A 15,109-nucleotide genomic window follows, 5' to 3' on the forward strand; every position below is an offset into this window, starting at 1 on the left:
TAATGACCGTCGGCTGTTAGTAATTTTTACAAAACTTTTAGCATTATCACAAATAATTTTGACATTTTCCTTCAATGGTATGCTGTTACAAAGCATCTAAAGATTACTTAGGGGATCTCTTTCTTTTGAAGGTGCTGCGTTAATGCATTCTTTACTACATTGTAAAACTTCTGGATGTTCGAATTCCTAGGTGAGTTTTTTGGTTCAACAGTCGAATATCTATGATTTTTCTACAAATACGTGTCAGTGGATCAGTGATGCATCCTATACACATCAGGACTAAAAATTGTTTCCCTTTTGTCTACGTATTGGTCATGCTAACAGCATTTCCACCTAGGGTAAAATTCGGAACAACATATATCCTCGGTATTGCAAGCACAAGAGCAGAACCTTGGCCTCAAATAGGGAAGCTGCACTTCCACAATTATCACAGTATCACCTTTAGATTGATGAAGATTCAAGAACTTCTTGAATCTCAATATTTGTGAACGTCTTCAATGGACCAAACATGCTCAACATTACCTGCAAACCATAAAGAGCAGCTCAGTTATAATCAGGAGGACGGGGATTGCCTGTTGATTCTGGTTTGAGGCACAATATGGAGAACAAGAGATAGGGACTTCCATATTTTACAAGTCCATGTCTTTCCTTTTGTGAAAACAGTAAAAGTATTCCCAGTGGTGCAAGAACTCAAATCAGCCCCAGATTAGTATCGATGAAAGAAGAATTACCAAACTTACCGGTAAAAGTACCAGCCCATGCAAGAAACCAATAATCACCAATGCCAGGTACATTTGGAAATAATAAACCTGCAAAAACAGCAAGCTCGTTTACGGCTATTGAGAAACGCTAAAGGAAACTGAAGCTGAGAGGGAGAGATAAACACCACAAAAATCTCTGATCTTGAGAAGCAAAGGACAATTACTCCAACTAGCTTTGTAAGTGTGATTCCACTGTCAAAACAAGTTAATATGAAAAATTAATGAGGCCAGCAAAATCTGAGTAAAGGACTCCTAAGGATTCTGAACAACAGAGAGGGATATTGAGTTCAGTAGGACAGTGAACTCTGTTGAAAGGGATGACGAGTAAGGTTTTTCCAATATATTTGGTCAAATTCTGCATGTATATCTGCTCGATACGTTTGTCATAAAGTTATTGTATATATCCAAACAAAACCAAATACTTTCTTGCATATGATAGGATCGAGATACTTCATTATTTATATTTTGTATTCATTTACTCCAATTTATGCTAAAGAAAGCAATACTTGCAAGTGAACTCAGCCAGCAAATTCTACCCAGTACCAGCTTTTAAGGAACAAAAGAGGAACACCATTTACCTGAATACAGAAGGTCCAACTTTAATTAAAGCTTTCTTTGCTCGTTGGTTTCGATCTCCATGGCTCACCTGCAAGGCGTCAAGGGTGATTCTTGGTTAGATTGTAGCATATCATAACTGAATTGGCATGAGGGAAATTTATACGGTAGAGAAAGATGATACACCATCCAAGTCTAACCAACTTAATGAAGTGTGATACCAAGAGCATGATTAGGGTTGAACTTACCAAGTAAGCATGTGTTATATGCACGCAGAACTCCACAGCAATTCCGATCGACATTATGAGATTTACTACAGAAACCGCATTTAGTTGGATGTTCAAAATGGCCATCACTCCCTGAAAGTTCAATTAAGCTTGTCAAATCTTTTAAAGAATTAGACAAAATCGGAAGATGGCTGAAAGAGAGGTAAAATCTGATGCTACCGAATTAAAAAATAGCTACAAAAGAGGAAGTTGTATTAATGGTATTAAGGAAAATTATACCATTAGGTCCACCACAATCATTGCCAAGACAAGTATGAGAATTGCTGAACTCCATAAGCTGTAATTAAGCCAGATGGAAATAAACGGAAAAATTGTAAGTCACAGAGAAAGACAAACACTGCTTTCAGTAGATCATGACTCAAACAGGTAGATGTAATAAGCTCTCAGAGGAAACAAACCTGGAAGTGATAAGCAGACAGAAAATGAAGATTGCACCTGGTCATATATATGAGATATTAGGTAAAATGAAGATGTTGAGTGTCTAAACCTCAAGAAAAATAACTATCCTAGAGTAAAGTCACAGATAAAATTTTAGATGCAAGGTCTCTGAGTTCTAAATGCTAAAAGCATTTCCCTTAAATTATAAAATGCAATTATCCACTAAAGTATTGATTACAAACCAATCTCTATTCCATATTAGGTATATGTGCCTTGAGCACAAAGCATGCTCCACAAGAGAACGATACCAAAACCAGACAGCTAAGTAAGCTACAAAGGATAAAATGAACAAAGACTAAGGAGATTTATATGACTCCTTATGATGTTCTACAAATACCTACCAAGAGCTATAGCAATGTTGATCAAAGCTATCCTCCATATATCCAGATATTGCTCGAAGAAGATGTAGAACACTGAGTAGGGAAAGATTTCCATCTGCATCAAAAAAGCAGTGTGAGCATATGTAATCAGAACACATCGACCTGAGGACCTAATGCTGCCAGAAATAAATGGTAAACTGGCTACAAAAAGGAGCAGATGTAGCAAACGAGAAGTTTGTCCTGTCACATACATCATCTCCAACTATATCAAGTTCATAGCATTTCAAAGTTCATAGGACCTTTAAAATAAGTAGGATACCATATATAGTTCAATGAGCTCAACAAAATACTTCTGAGAGTTTTGTTTTTTGGCGATTTCCATGCATATGGAAGATAACTATTTATTGTCACCTAAGTAGAACTAAAGTCAGAAGACATGGAACACAATAAATAAAGAAAAAAGACTGATATATTGATAGTCTCTCTTATAAGAAATCACAATGCAACTTTAATGTAATCAACTGATAGGACCAGCTAATTTCCAAAAAAAAAAAACTGATAGGACCAGCTAGTCATGAAAACATGTAATGTCATTTTTCTACATCCTTTTAATATGCCTGCAGTTCATGGAACCTAATAGAATGGTGAGCAAGTGAAATCAGTTTATGGAACCATGCTGCTTGCTGGAAGTTAATACCTTTAACGAATCTGACATTCTTGAGCTGAACTCCCGTGCTGCTCTCAAGGAATTTACGTAATCGCCCTGAAGATCAAATGAGGGTATTCAATAGTAGTAATGCTGATCATATCACCATGATTCCTATTATCGGTTTAAGACAAAACCACCATACTTGTTTATTAAGTGGCGTATGATAGGTGCGAAACTCAGAGGCTCTTATAATGCCACTTTCATATCCTGAAAAAAAATTAAAATGGTTTTTCATTACTAATGCAATCAAGAGATTATGGCGTCAGGCATTTTTCATCACCTCAAATGGACAATAGATTTTTTTTCTCTAACACACTATCATATGTATCAACATATACAGAGAAATGATCTTACACACCATTGAGATCCACACTATTAGTGTAAGCACCATGGCCACCCTTTGCGCAATCAGCAGATGGCAGTGCATTGAGGAACCAAGGAAGCTTCTCCCTAAACTGTGCTGTAGATGGACGATCATCAACCAAATCCGAGTGGCGAAAGCACTGGAATCAATTTAAATGTTAGTTCTTAACCCTGGTGCTTAGCTACAGTTAAAGCTCAGCTAGAAATAAGATGGGCATTACAGTTGTACAATCTTTACACACTCCACCAAGGCCACAAGGTCCATCGTCAGGGGAGCAGCAAGGTGGCTGGAAGATAAAGATAGAATTCTTCAGTATATTACGGTTTAATAAACAATAATTAAATCACAGATACCGAAGTTAGATTTACCACATGCTGGTCAATGGATCAGTAAACAAATAACATAGATGAAAAAATGAAGCAGTATCAACCATACTTTAGCGTACACAATGGCATCACCAATTAAAATGCCATCCATGATAAACCTAAAATGCAAAAAAAAAAAAAAAAAAAAGGGGCTAATGGTGCAGAAAAAACATGTAACAAAAGGTAGCAATGCTCTGATAGTAAGATGCAGCAGTGAAGTCCAGAGATGAAATAGCAGAATCTTAAATCACTTTTCAGAAAAGACATGTAGTAAATCGCCAACCTGGTCATCAGGTGGACAATAAGAAGCATTTAAAAATTTCCGGCAGCAACCAAAAGCCTCAGGGGATATCCATACAAGAAAATCATCAAGCCACGAGGCAGCTGGCTTAGCAATGTAGCTTGATTCTGGTGTTAAAGAAGCTCTTGATATCTGCACCATATTACGGAAAGATATGAAAGATAAAATGAAATTAAATTCTGGCAGAGGAAAATATAGGTACTCTGAGACTTCATTGTACCAATTAAAAGAGAGAAAACGGCAGCAAATACGAATATAAGCTAAGCAAACCTAAAATAAAAAAAGGAAAAAAGAAACATAGGAAAATGATTGAAGTCGTACAGATTAGAAACCGTGGGAAAGAGATGCAGCCACAAAACGACTATGTTCTTCCTAAACAGGACAATTCAACCTTCCACCTCAATTTTGCATTTAATGTGATTTTGGACAGTGTTTACTGTTGCAATTCTTATTGATACTAATGCAGATGTGTATTGGACGTACTGAACTGTAGAAAGGCATACTTGACATCCAATTTAGAATCAAAACCTGCTGATTGTAGTACCTCATTCAGAAGAGAGTTCGATTCACATTGGCTAATGGAACATAATTGGTTCGTGTGTCTTGATTCTGAGCTGAGATAACCAAATGACACTCGATTGTCAATAATTGTTGACATAAATTCTTACTGGTCTATTATAGCTGAGAAAATATATCGGCATGACAGATTCATACTGAAGCCACTTCTTCATATACAGCAGTCATAGAAAGACAGTATAAATAGAACCAAATCAAATTTCCTGATGTTTATCAATGCAAAATTATAAATTAATGCCCATAATCACTATATGGCAGAGAAATATTCATAATTCAACTGGGGCACATTATTAAATGCTCACCCGTCCTAGTTTTGACAGAATTATTCAGTTTCCTATGATATCTTTGAAAAAAAGAAGGGAAAAAAAAAAGATCATGTAACATAACACAGAAATGACATTTTGAAATGAAACTAGAAAATATACTGAACCAATACCTGTAGTTGTAATCTTTAACAACAAAGTATAGTGGTGGTCCAACCCTGAGATACTCTGAGATACTACTGAAATAACCCTGACAGAGAAAATAAAATGATTCAACATTCCAGGAAGTTAGAATTTAGGTAAGAAGATTCCATTAAACTAAAGGTGACCTGTAGGTAAGAGTCCCGGGGAAGGACAATCTGCTGTTCCAAACCTGTTTCAATCCTAGAACATAATGCCTACATGGACCAAAAGAAAGTAAAACATTGTTAGAAATTCACTAAATTAAAAGGATTAAATTAACAAATGTGCAACATTAATGATAAGCAACTTACAATGCTTGCCAAAGTAAAACCAGCAAAGACGGCAACAAGAACCATCTTGACCACCCATGACTCAAGAATGCGTGCATGCACTTCCTACAGCAAAGCCATGATCAGTAAACAAAAGGAGAAGACATGAGATGACTTTATTTTTGTAACAAAAATAAATCGCCATTGTTGCATCTCCAAATAGGACATAACAGAAATTTCACTTGAAAAAGCCCAGTAATTGTGTAATTATAAATTTTTTATGAATATGAATAGTACGATCCTGTAGAAAGACCCAGGAATATAGGAAACAATAAGCTCAAGGAAACGTTACCTTCATGTAACGAGCCAACAATCCAGTTCTTTCTACACATTACATGATAATGATGACTTAGTTAGAACTTACACTAACACTGAAGGCAAAGCAACATCCAGAAACTATCATGGCACACGGATATACCTTGAGTGGATTCCACAGAGGATGAAGAGACTTTTATGCATGGAAAACAATCAACCCTGCCATCCTCAGCTCTCAAAAAGTCAAAGTATATCAAGGCAACGAATGCAGTAACTTGCAGAAAGAAGTCGAGCAACACAGCAAGGGCTACAAAAGAAAGGTATATTAAGATGGGTACTATATAAAATTTCTCCAAATAAGACGTTCTATGACATACAAGAGCATATATTAGTCACCTGCAAACATGGAGAATACTCGGCACGCAGGCATAGGAATGAAGCTTCCCACTGCAAATGCCAAAACTTCAGACATACTAGCCAGTGTTATGGATGGGCCGACTTCAACCAGAGCATTACTTATTCTTCTTTCTAAGTGAAACTCTTGTGATTGCCGTTTCACGGCATGTACCAATATACACATGTTATCTACACCAACCTGATGAAGAGAACCAAATTATCATACAAAGAATGACATATAAAAGTAGTCAGGTCACGAGGACAAAAGTTCTTACAGAAACAACAAGAGTTTCTGGAACCAGAACAAAACATGCATCCATTTGAAAACAAATTTTGAATGAAGATGAGTAAGGAAAGGAGGGTTTGGAGGTGTAGGAACCATTCGGTACCATGAATGAAAAAGAGAAGAAATATTGACACTTGGCAAAAATGAACAGCTCTGAGAAGGGGGAAATTATAAAGTCGTCTAAGATAAAAGAAACATGAACAAAGAAGTTATCTCAACCAGCCAAGATAATAGAAAGCATAATTTGCAGTCCCAAATGTACAAGGCCGAGAAGTATTGTTTTTTTATATATATACTTTTAACTGGTGACTGATTCCATCAAAAAGTAACTTCTGTGTTTTTCAGTAGTCCAGTAGTATTTGTACTGTAGATATGCTCACAGTTTTCTTAGTATCATTCTATTAGTTGATCACTCTCACCGGTAAAAGAACTACTATTCTCTTTTATTAGAACAATGTAACGAGGATTCCTTGGGCATGTCAACTGGTGCAGTGACAGTTTTACCCACCAGAAGATCACCAGGAGTAGTCTCCAAGAGAACATAAATGCCATAATTGGATTTTAGTGACTTAAAGTTTGTAAACAAGAAACTTACAGCCAGAACAAGGAAAGGAATGACTTCCATTATGATTAATGTAGATTTAACTCCCAAAGCACTGAAAAATCCAACAGATCCAAGGACAGAAAGCATAACAAGCAATACTCCTGACAAACCAAGCAGGACCTACAAATGAGATCCAAATCATGATTAGCAGAGCACAGAACTTCATCAAAAGTTAAAGATGTCTACATGGCATATACGTGGATGCTGCATCTACATGTACCAGGCGGACAATACATGGTGTTCCTATGATACTTCTTTAAATTTATTTTCTAGTGAAATTGTTGCCAAAATAAGTGATCCATCAAAGCTCAAGACTCCTCAAATTCATATATAGGGCTTTGTAAGTTTATGTTTTCAGTTCCTACTGGTCACCTACACCCTTTCCAACACTCGAGGGTGGTGAAGTGTTTACAAGAAACGTATACTGATGACATGATTGCACAGTCACACCAACTACAATATAACCACTTGATGAATATTCACAAGGAATAGAAATATAGAAGTGAAGATTAAGATCATACCTTGGATGAGAGGTAAAAGGAAGATATTTGAGGTGCATCTCCCAATGTCAGTGATATATAGAGGAACATTACTAGATAGCTTACCTGATATGATATAGAACAAGATAGATTAGAATTGCCGATTACAGCAAAAGGTCAAGATAACATGATCCAAGTTGCTCAAATCAAAGTCTGGGACTTACTATTATGGTTATAACATCTGCAGTACTTTCTCTTTTCAACTCTTCCTCAATTGAGCTTTCAGCTGAAAACGAGAGAGTCAGATTCTGAGACAGCACCATTGGCAGCAGTTCTTCCTGTCAACATATTTGCTCCAGGTTTCAATATCCAATATCATTAGTATAAATGTCTAAGAGAATCAATATACTTCCTCATTCAATAAAATCCGAAATGCCCTCCTTCCAAAAAACAAATCTGAAATGCCCACATGCAGCAGCAACAATGCAATGGAGGATGTGCACTGCACAGTGTTCAAACCTTTGCTAGCTGAATAAAAGCCTTCTCCCAGGCCAATGCCTTCCCATTTTCATTTCCTACATCATCAATGGCATTATTAACTGGGTAGGTGACCACAAATGCCGAAGCCTGAAATTTGAAGATCACCATAGACTTAGCATATAGACAGATATCTGAGATAAGGATGGACTATATACAGAATAGCAGATATCTGGGTTTGCTCAAAAGTAGCGGAATTTGCAAGATCTCGCCTCTCCCAACTTTGTAATTGTTTCTTTTATATATAAATCTTTCTTCCAAAAAAGGATGACTATTACCTCTGAAAAGTTGTTTCCAGAGTATCCTCCCAAGGCAGTGCTTGGATCAAGTGGAGCCTGAAAGGCACTTAAACATGTCTCTGCAGAAGAATAATGCTGCAGATGAAAGCAACGACGAGCTTACTAAGTAGAGAATAATCAAATAATAAATCAAAAGCCACAAGAAAGCTGCGCCAAATGTGCAAGAAAGTAAGGAAACAGTTATTTTTAAGAAGACTAACTACCTACTTAAGGATATTATCACTCCCCTTTATAGCCAAAATTCATGCATAAATCTCTATTAAGTATTTGATGCCTTAGCCACCATATGCAGTTAGCCAATTACTATATCTTATACAAAAACCTCCCAGAGGTGATTTTATATATCATTTGAATCAGCAGGTGTGCTAGAAGTCAGGGATATAAAAACACACAGTTCTTGGAATAAACATCATTGCAAAAAAAGAAAGGTGTCACCAGGGTTACCTGAAAGCAATATTCGGCATGTACAACTCCCCCATAGATGTCAAAGTTTTCGGGGTCCATCTTAAAATACTGCCCAAAATGAGAAAAGTTAAATTAAATAACACTGTAAAGTACAGGGGTAACTATGCTAATTGTCTTAATCATTAGGAACTTCAAATATTAATCTCCAATATCACAATAGCAGCATCAATATAAAGGAAGCAATCCAGTGTCTTTCCCACTGCAGATATTCTCAACAGTAATACAGTTGTTTTGTCAGATGATGGTTGTTTTAGAGAGACAGATTGTGGAATATCTGGATAGAAAAGGGAATGATTTTGACAGGGATTGGAACTTGGAAGATTGAGGAGACGGAATGTTTCTGTCAAGTGATTCTAAATCATCATGTAGTAAGTTAGTGGCTAAAATTTAGACAGGTTTAGTCGTCATGTTACAGCAGGATGTTACACATTATTGTGCAAGTATAAGGTGTTACATGTTAGCATGTGGGAAGAAGTTTAATTTTCTGTCCGGCTTTTTCACAGTGATTTCGTTATTTGAAACAGAAAGGAACATTAAGATGCTCAAAGAGTATAAGGAAATTGGTCTGAAGGAGCTTTAGAGGAACCATAATTCTAGCATCTCTTTGGCATCATCCCCTCATAATGGTTGATTTCTGCTATACTATTCCGATGATTGGTTCAGTTTCTATAAGGTTAATGGTCTTGTAATACTTTAATAGTACTTCTATTTTCTGGCTCTACTGTTGAGGTGGGCCTCTTGTCCACAATATGTACTGCATTTCATATTCATCAATATCATTGTGTTTCTTTCAAAACTATAAAATTAAAAAGAAACTGATTGTGTAAAAAGGCAGAAACAATCTTATGTAATGAAACCTGCAAAATGCTTTGAGTGGCACAATCTTGGCCAATGGGCTTCAAGCAGATCTCATTTAGCGCTACCGTCAAGCCAGAATAATTAGCACGAATTCTATCAACCTGTAGGAAATTAACTAATTTTAAATATTACATTAACGTGAGAAATATATATATATATACAAAAGACACGAAAGAGCACATAGTATGTGCATAACCTTGTCTTGTATGTCAAAAAGTAACTGAATATTATCATCTGTGACAATACTGGGTGATTTTCCATGTTTTGAAACTGGGACAGTTGCTATAATCAGCTGTACAAGACAGAGACATATTATGACATCAGTTTTTCTACACAACTACAAAAAGGCTTTCAAGAGAGCCCATGCAAATAAACTACATAAAGAAAATAAGTAAAATTTTCAAAATAGAGACAATTGTATATGATCACAAAACTTAAAGCATTGCTAGCTACATATAACAAGGCTACTAGGCTATGATATAGATACTTATATCAACTAGAAATTGACAGTTGCAGCAACTTGAACTTAATTACAAGGCGGTTTGAATAAGAACACTGTTATGTTTATTTTGATAAGAACATTCCGTTCATATTGTCTATGAGCACTACCTGGACTGTAGTACATTTGGGTCTGAAAAATAGCCTTAAAGATACAGCAAATCTGTATATTACATATAATGGGAAGAATAACACAATTACTAAAAAAATATATCAAAGACTATAACCTGCTCAATTCTGTAGAAGGGGGCAAGATGTCTGTCAAAAAATTGTTTCTCTTCAGCTGCCTTGCTACCAGGACCAACCCACAGCTGCAATGCTTTCAAATGTCAATACCTCCAGTGATTATTCTGTTTCCAATAATAACAAGACTTCTTGACCAATATTGATTACAACTGTTATAACGCACAAACAACCACATAACCAAGTTTAAAAAAATGAAAAAATAAACTGTATACGAGAATTAGAACGGTAGGAGTTCCAAATTCACACAATACAGTTTTTAAAACTTAGTAGGTTGAGAATTGTATAGAAGTTGCAGTTCACAAACAAGGTACTTTATGACCGCTACCATCTCATCCTCACTATGAAAGTCAAGCAACAGACAGAACAAAAGTTTTGAGTTTTTTGTGTGCCATTCAGCCCAGTCTGTGTGGATACTGGATAGGCAGCATTACATGTATGTACAGTTTGCATATTCATATTTCCGTTATAGTAGACTTTTGGAATTACTTGCTGTAAAGAAACCTGTTTTAGAGACTCATGAAAAATAAAAATAAAACCTTGGAGATTGAAGACTGAAGATTGAAGAATAGATAGCAACTTATATAATTAATTACAAAGTTTAGCTCAACAACAGGGACCAAAAATATCTTTCTGGAACCAAAACAACTGATAGGCATGTATGCACTATGTGCCATATAAAAGGCATAACAAAGAATAATATAAGGATTAAACTTATCTAACTCCTATACCTTTTTAATAAGCAAAAGGTATGGATAAACGGCTTGTACAAGTATCAGTCACACATTTCACGAAATGAGACGCTAAAGACCAAGCTTTCTTACTCTTTGGGAAAAGATATTAGTTTCTTTTATATATTGGTTCACAAAGACATAGATGTTGACAAGATACCTTTTCTGGCCGTGTCTCCACCTGGAAACGAACTAAACCTATACAGAGTATAAGAACAATCCCCATCGACGAAAAGAGCACTAGAGTTGGATTTTTAGAAACCCAAATTCCATATGTCCTGGATAGCATAGATATAATTCAGTACAAATTCCATATGATATAAGATATAGTATAGTTCCGGACCTGAAAAAGCGTGACATGTATTCCTGAATAAGAGATAGTTCGGCCTCTTCTGTAACTTGAGGATCATCATGCCCCTGAAAATTAAAAAAGAACTTTACTTAAAAAGAAGTAATAGCTTCGCGAAACTAGAAAGGGCCAGCTTACACTTGACTGCAGCAAAATAGAGGATAAGGAGGAGATAGCAACCAAATTATAAACTAAGAAGCATTGCTTTAAGGCCAAAGGCAAACCTAACAGTGGGTCGTGTGTAATTCTGTTGTAACATTGGCAATGTAAAGGAGAGGTAGATATCATGAACACTACTATGTAAACTTTGCATTCTACTAATAAAAGTATCTTCTCAAAACAGAAAAAGGGACAATCAACAATAATATTTCAATAAATAATGACACCAAAGAAGATTTGTCATATCTAATAGGAATAGATTTCAGCAGATATTGAATAGCAAAACGAAATCAGAATTACCTTTCTGGCAAAACTTTCATCATTTTGTAAGTTATCAGGGTTTATATCATCATCATCGATGGCACTCAACAATGGTTCCTTAGTAGATCCAGTTCTCCTCCTTTCTCTTTTCCGATGAAACAAGCCCCAACCAAAGAATGCAGAAACTAATAGAATATACGCAATGGAAACTGAGAAATCAAGGCATTTGACCTGGAAACATCAAGAACTGGTACTCAGGTCACTTCAATTTACCAGACACAGACCTATCAACAAAAATACTATGTGTACTACTTCAGTGAACTACTAAGATCATGCCTACATATTCGAAAAGAATGTAATCGAGAAATTTAAGCAAAATATGTATATGGATGGCATTGATTCCAACCTCAATAGACAGAATATTTATGGAGCATAGCTCTTTTTTGTGCGGAGGTGGTTCAGAATTAGAACACTCGGGAGATGAAGGGCAATCACCACAAGAGCATCCTAGTGACGTGTCAGCACATGAATAAACTGACACGTTCATGAGCTCCATATTAGATGACTTGGGAACGGTTAACTTGAAGTCAATCGCATATGGTGAACCAGGAAACCCAAGGGGTGCTTTCTGACCTAGGAAATCAAACCATTCTGCACAGATGCAAATGAATATATTAGAACTTGTAGAAATATGTAAGATCAAAATAGGGTTTAACATTATAATCTCACACGTTGGAATATGACCTTCAAAATTTCTAGCACCAGCACCAATAAATTCAATGGCCCGTGTGTTCATAGTGCCAAATTTAACATCCTTACACGAGTTGTACAGTCCTTTCCCAAAAGTGTCAGATATGTAATAGTTAATACCATCCACAGTCATGTTGCCGCTAACCTGGAAAGACAGACAAAGTAATTTAGAGTTATGAAACCAACAGATTGATAAAAGGAGAATTCTCATGTCAAGGTTCTTAGATATAAAGTATAATAAACTTAGAAATGGCATGACCTCGTAAAAACATAAACAGTGAACCAGATATGTTGGTACATATTATTGAGTAAATACAACCGATAGCGCAAGTTGTGTAAACCCACAATAATAGATATGTTTGCTTGATTGACATTTTTTTTCCTAGTTTACAACACTGCAGTTTTTCACTTAAAGTTGCATAAACTAGACAATTCAAACGAAAATTATTGATCTACAAGCACAACTCATTGGCAGATGTTTTAGCTAAGTTGACTGTTAACAACTAGAAGATGATAAATATTGAAAACAATGAACCAATAATTACACTTGGTAATCCTCACATTCAACTAGTTGGATCTAATGACCATTAACACCTTGCTACAAGATAAAGTGCCAGAAAAGAAAGGAAAAAGCAGAAAGAAGATTAACATAAGAAAGCTATACATTTTCTTGTTAACAGGATCAATACTATTAACATCAAGTCTGACCTCAGAGATAGAAGTCACATTGATAAACAGACTCTGCCTTGGAGAGCAAGATAGCTCACAGAAAAGATTCAGGAAATTCCGCAAGCATGCTGGACAGCCTACGAGAAATGGAATAGCCTGCAATGGATTACATTCAATAAGTTGAGGTATAACAAAAGAAAATTCCAGAATTGACTAATGAGGCAGAATTTAAGAATTACTGTAATATCGCATTCATTGCTTAGCTGAAGCTACATTTTATCTAGCACAAGCTAGGATATTGGGGATTCTAATTTGGGCTGAACAAGAGTACAAGAGTCCTATGCAGTTTTAGGAATAGCCAATTCTTGCCCACTCTTATGTACTGTTACCAACACTCATTTGTAAGACTTATGTTTCCATTAAGAAAAAGTAAATTGTATTTAGGAACTAGCATCTGCCTGAAATATGTAGATGAACAACCTGATAACCGATTGTTAAAGAAGCAAAGATACTTTCAAGTGAATGGCAATCTGAAAACCAAACACAATACACAACAGTTGAAGTGGCAGGCAGTGATGTTTCTAAATACTACCAAGCCATTAAGTTTTAGTAGTTCAAACCATTTAACAACACAGACAGTTGGAAACCATCATAAGTCAATTCTTATAACCAAGTATTTGTCAAATAAGGTAACTAGTTGACAGATGCTCCACGGAAATGATCCAATCAACCGAATAAATCACCCCAACATACTCATAGAGCAGTAAAAAAACACTGTCGAAGACAAACAATCTATGAGACTAACCGCAAAAGGTAAAGCCACATCAGTATGAAACAGAGCCATTAACGCAACCTTCACAACTCAGATTGGCTATGAAAAAATGAGCTAGAAAGTAGAAAAAAGACTTACTTGCTGAACCTGTCCCCGCAACGTCTCAAACTGAAACTCAGTGCAGCAAACATTTCCACTTATAGTCGGACACAAACTTTGGATTTTGGCAGAAAACAGCTCATCAGGCTACAAAAAACAACACACAATCTCATCGATCATCAATAGTTCAACATCGAAAGCAATAAGAAAAAATGGACAGGGAACGACATAAACCATCGGAAGGAAACATATACCTCAACAGAGGGGGAGCCATAAGGGCAATTCAACACTTTGCCGTCACTGCGTTCTCCACATATATCATACATTGCACAGTACTCTTCCGAGTGTATTTCCCTAAACCAAACAAAACACCATAACTAACTTAATTCCTCAATTAACAGTTGGATTCGTTACGACTTAAGAGTATAACCAGACGATAAACCAAGGCAATAAGGAAATTAAGAGCTCCAAATTCACCGAATCAAAATCAAACAAGTAGAAACACGGGGAGAGCAAGAGTCGAGGCTTACGGAGAAGTGACGTCAGAAGAAGAGCAGCTGATCAAAGAGCCAAAGAAGAGGAGCTGCAGCAGAATTCAAAATCAGTGAGTTGAATCTAAGCGTAGTGATTAATGATTTGAGTACAAGTAGTAGTAATCACTCATGAAATTCAAACAATCAAATTCAAAGAGAGGAGGAGGAGGAGGAGGTGTTGGTGCCTGTAAGAAGAACGGAGCGGTGAGGAAGCCCGGAGATGACGTCATTAGGGGTAGGTGCGATTAGAGGAGAGAAGAAGAGAGTGAGAGAGCCCCTTGGGAGTTGGAATATGTAGGAGCAAGTGAGAAAAGAGAGGAAGTTGGTCAAAACAAGAAAGGTAGGGACCATGGATTTTGTGGGAGAATTTATGAGAAACCGACACGCGATATTAATTTGGGTGACTCACATTAAT

At 36.3% G+C, this 15,109-nt stretch overlaps 1 protein-coding gene across 3 annotated transcripts; it reads right to left on the reverse strand.

Annotated features, from left to right (window-relative positions):
• Positions 1-68: 68 nt before the first annotated feature.
• Positions 69-14,992, reverse strand: LOC126784899 (uncharacterized). 3 transcript variants are annotated; one of them, XM_050510437.1, is made up of 39 exons: positions 14,880-14,992; positions 14,692-14,744; positions 14,416-14,515; positions 14,201-14,308; positions 13,330-13,446; positions 12,616-12,766; positions 12,278-12,522; positions 11,911-12,102; positions 11,446-11,519; positions 11,263-11,380; positions 10,356-10,439; positions 9,827-9,922; positions 9,630-9,731; positions 8,752-8,820; positions 8,287-8,382; positions 7,991-8,098; positions 7,696-7,809; positions 7,514-7,597; positions 6,984-7,112; positions 6,103-6,301; positions 5,870-6,013; positions 5,744-5,775; positions 5,434-5,517; positions 5,269-5,337; positions 5,113-5,189; positions 4,645-4,714; positions 4,158-4,232; positions 3,655-3,720; positions 3,429-3,573; positions 3,213-3,277; positions 3,059-3,124; positions 2,383-2,476; positions 2,002-2,038; positions 1,823-1,880; positions 1,565-1,675; positions 1,340-1,407; positions 887-953; positions 741-809; positions 69-522 (listed from the first exon to the last, which is right to left on the reverse strand). In XM_050510437.1, exons 1-39 carry the CDS (start codon positions 14,922-14,924, stop codon positions 442-444), a joined length of 3,762 nt encoding a protein of 1,253 aa, XP_050366394.1. In that variant the 5' UTR covers positions 14,925-14,992; the 3' UTR covers positions 69-441. The 3 variants fall into 3 exon arrangements, 2 of the variants coding, with proteins under 2 accessions (XP_050366394.1, XP_050366393.1); XM_050510436.1 differs by having other exon boundaries at positions 70-522; positions 4,083-4,232; positions 14,880-14,991; XR_007670995.1 differs by lacking the exons at positions 69-522; positions 741-809; positions 887-953; positions 2,002-2,038 and having other exon boundaries at positions 1,370-1,407; positions 4,083-4,232.
• Positions 14,993-15,109: the final 117 nt, after the last annotated feature.

This window comes from Argentina anserina, chromosome 2, assembly GCF_933775445.1.
Source record: "Argentina anserina chromosome 2, drPotAnse1.1, whole genome shotgun sequence".
Classification (NCBI taxonomy): domain Eukaryota; kingdom Viridiplantae; phylum Streptophyta; class Magnoliopsida; order Rosales; family Rosaceae; genus Argentina; species Argentina anserina.

Excerpts from the sequence above, each read along its gene's own strand:
- LOC126784899 (XM_050510436.1), bottom strand. The coding sequence starts at position 14,924 with ATGACGTCATCTCCGGGCTTCCTCACCGCTCCGTTCTTCTTACAG. Across the intron at positions 14,745-14,879 it reads CCGCTCCGTTCTTCTTACAG|CTCCTCTTCTTTGGCTCTTT; the intron begins GCACCAACACCT and ends ATTCTGCTGCAG. Across the intron at positions 810-886 it reads CAAGATCAGAGATTTTTGTG|GTTTATTATTTCCAAATGTA; the intron begins GTGTTTATCTCT and ends CTGTTTTTGCAG.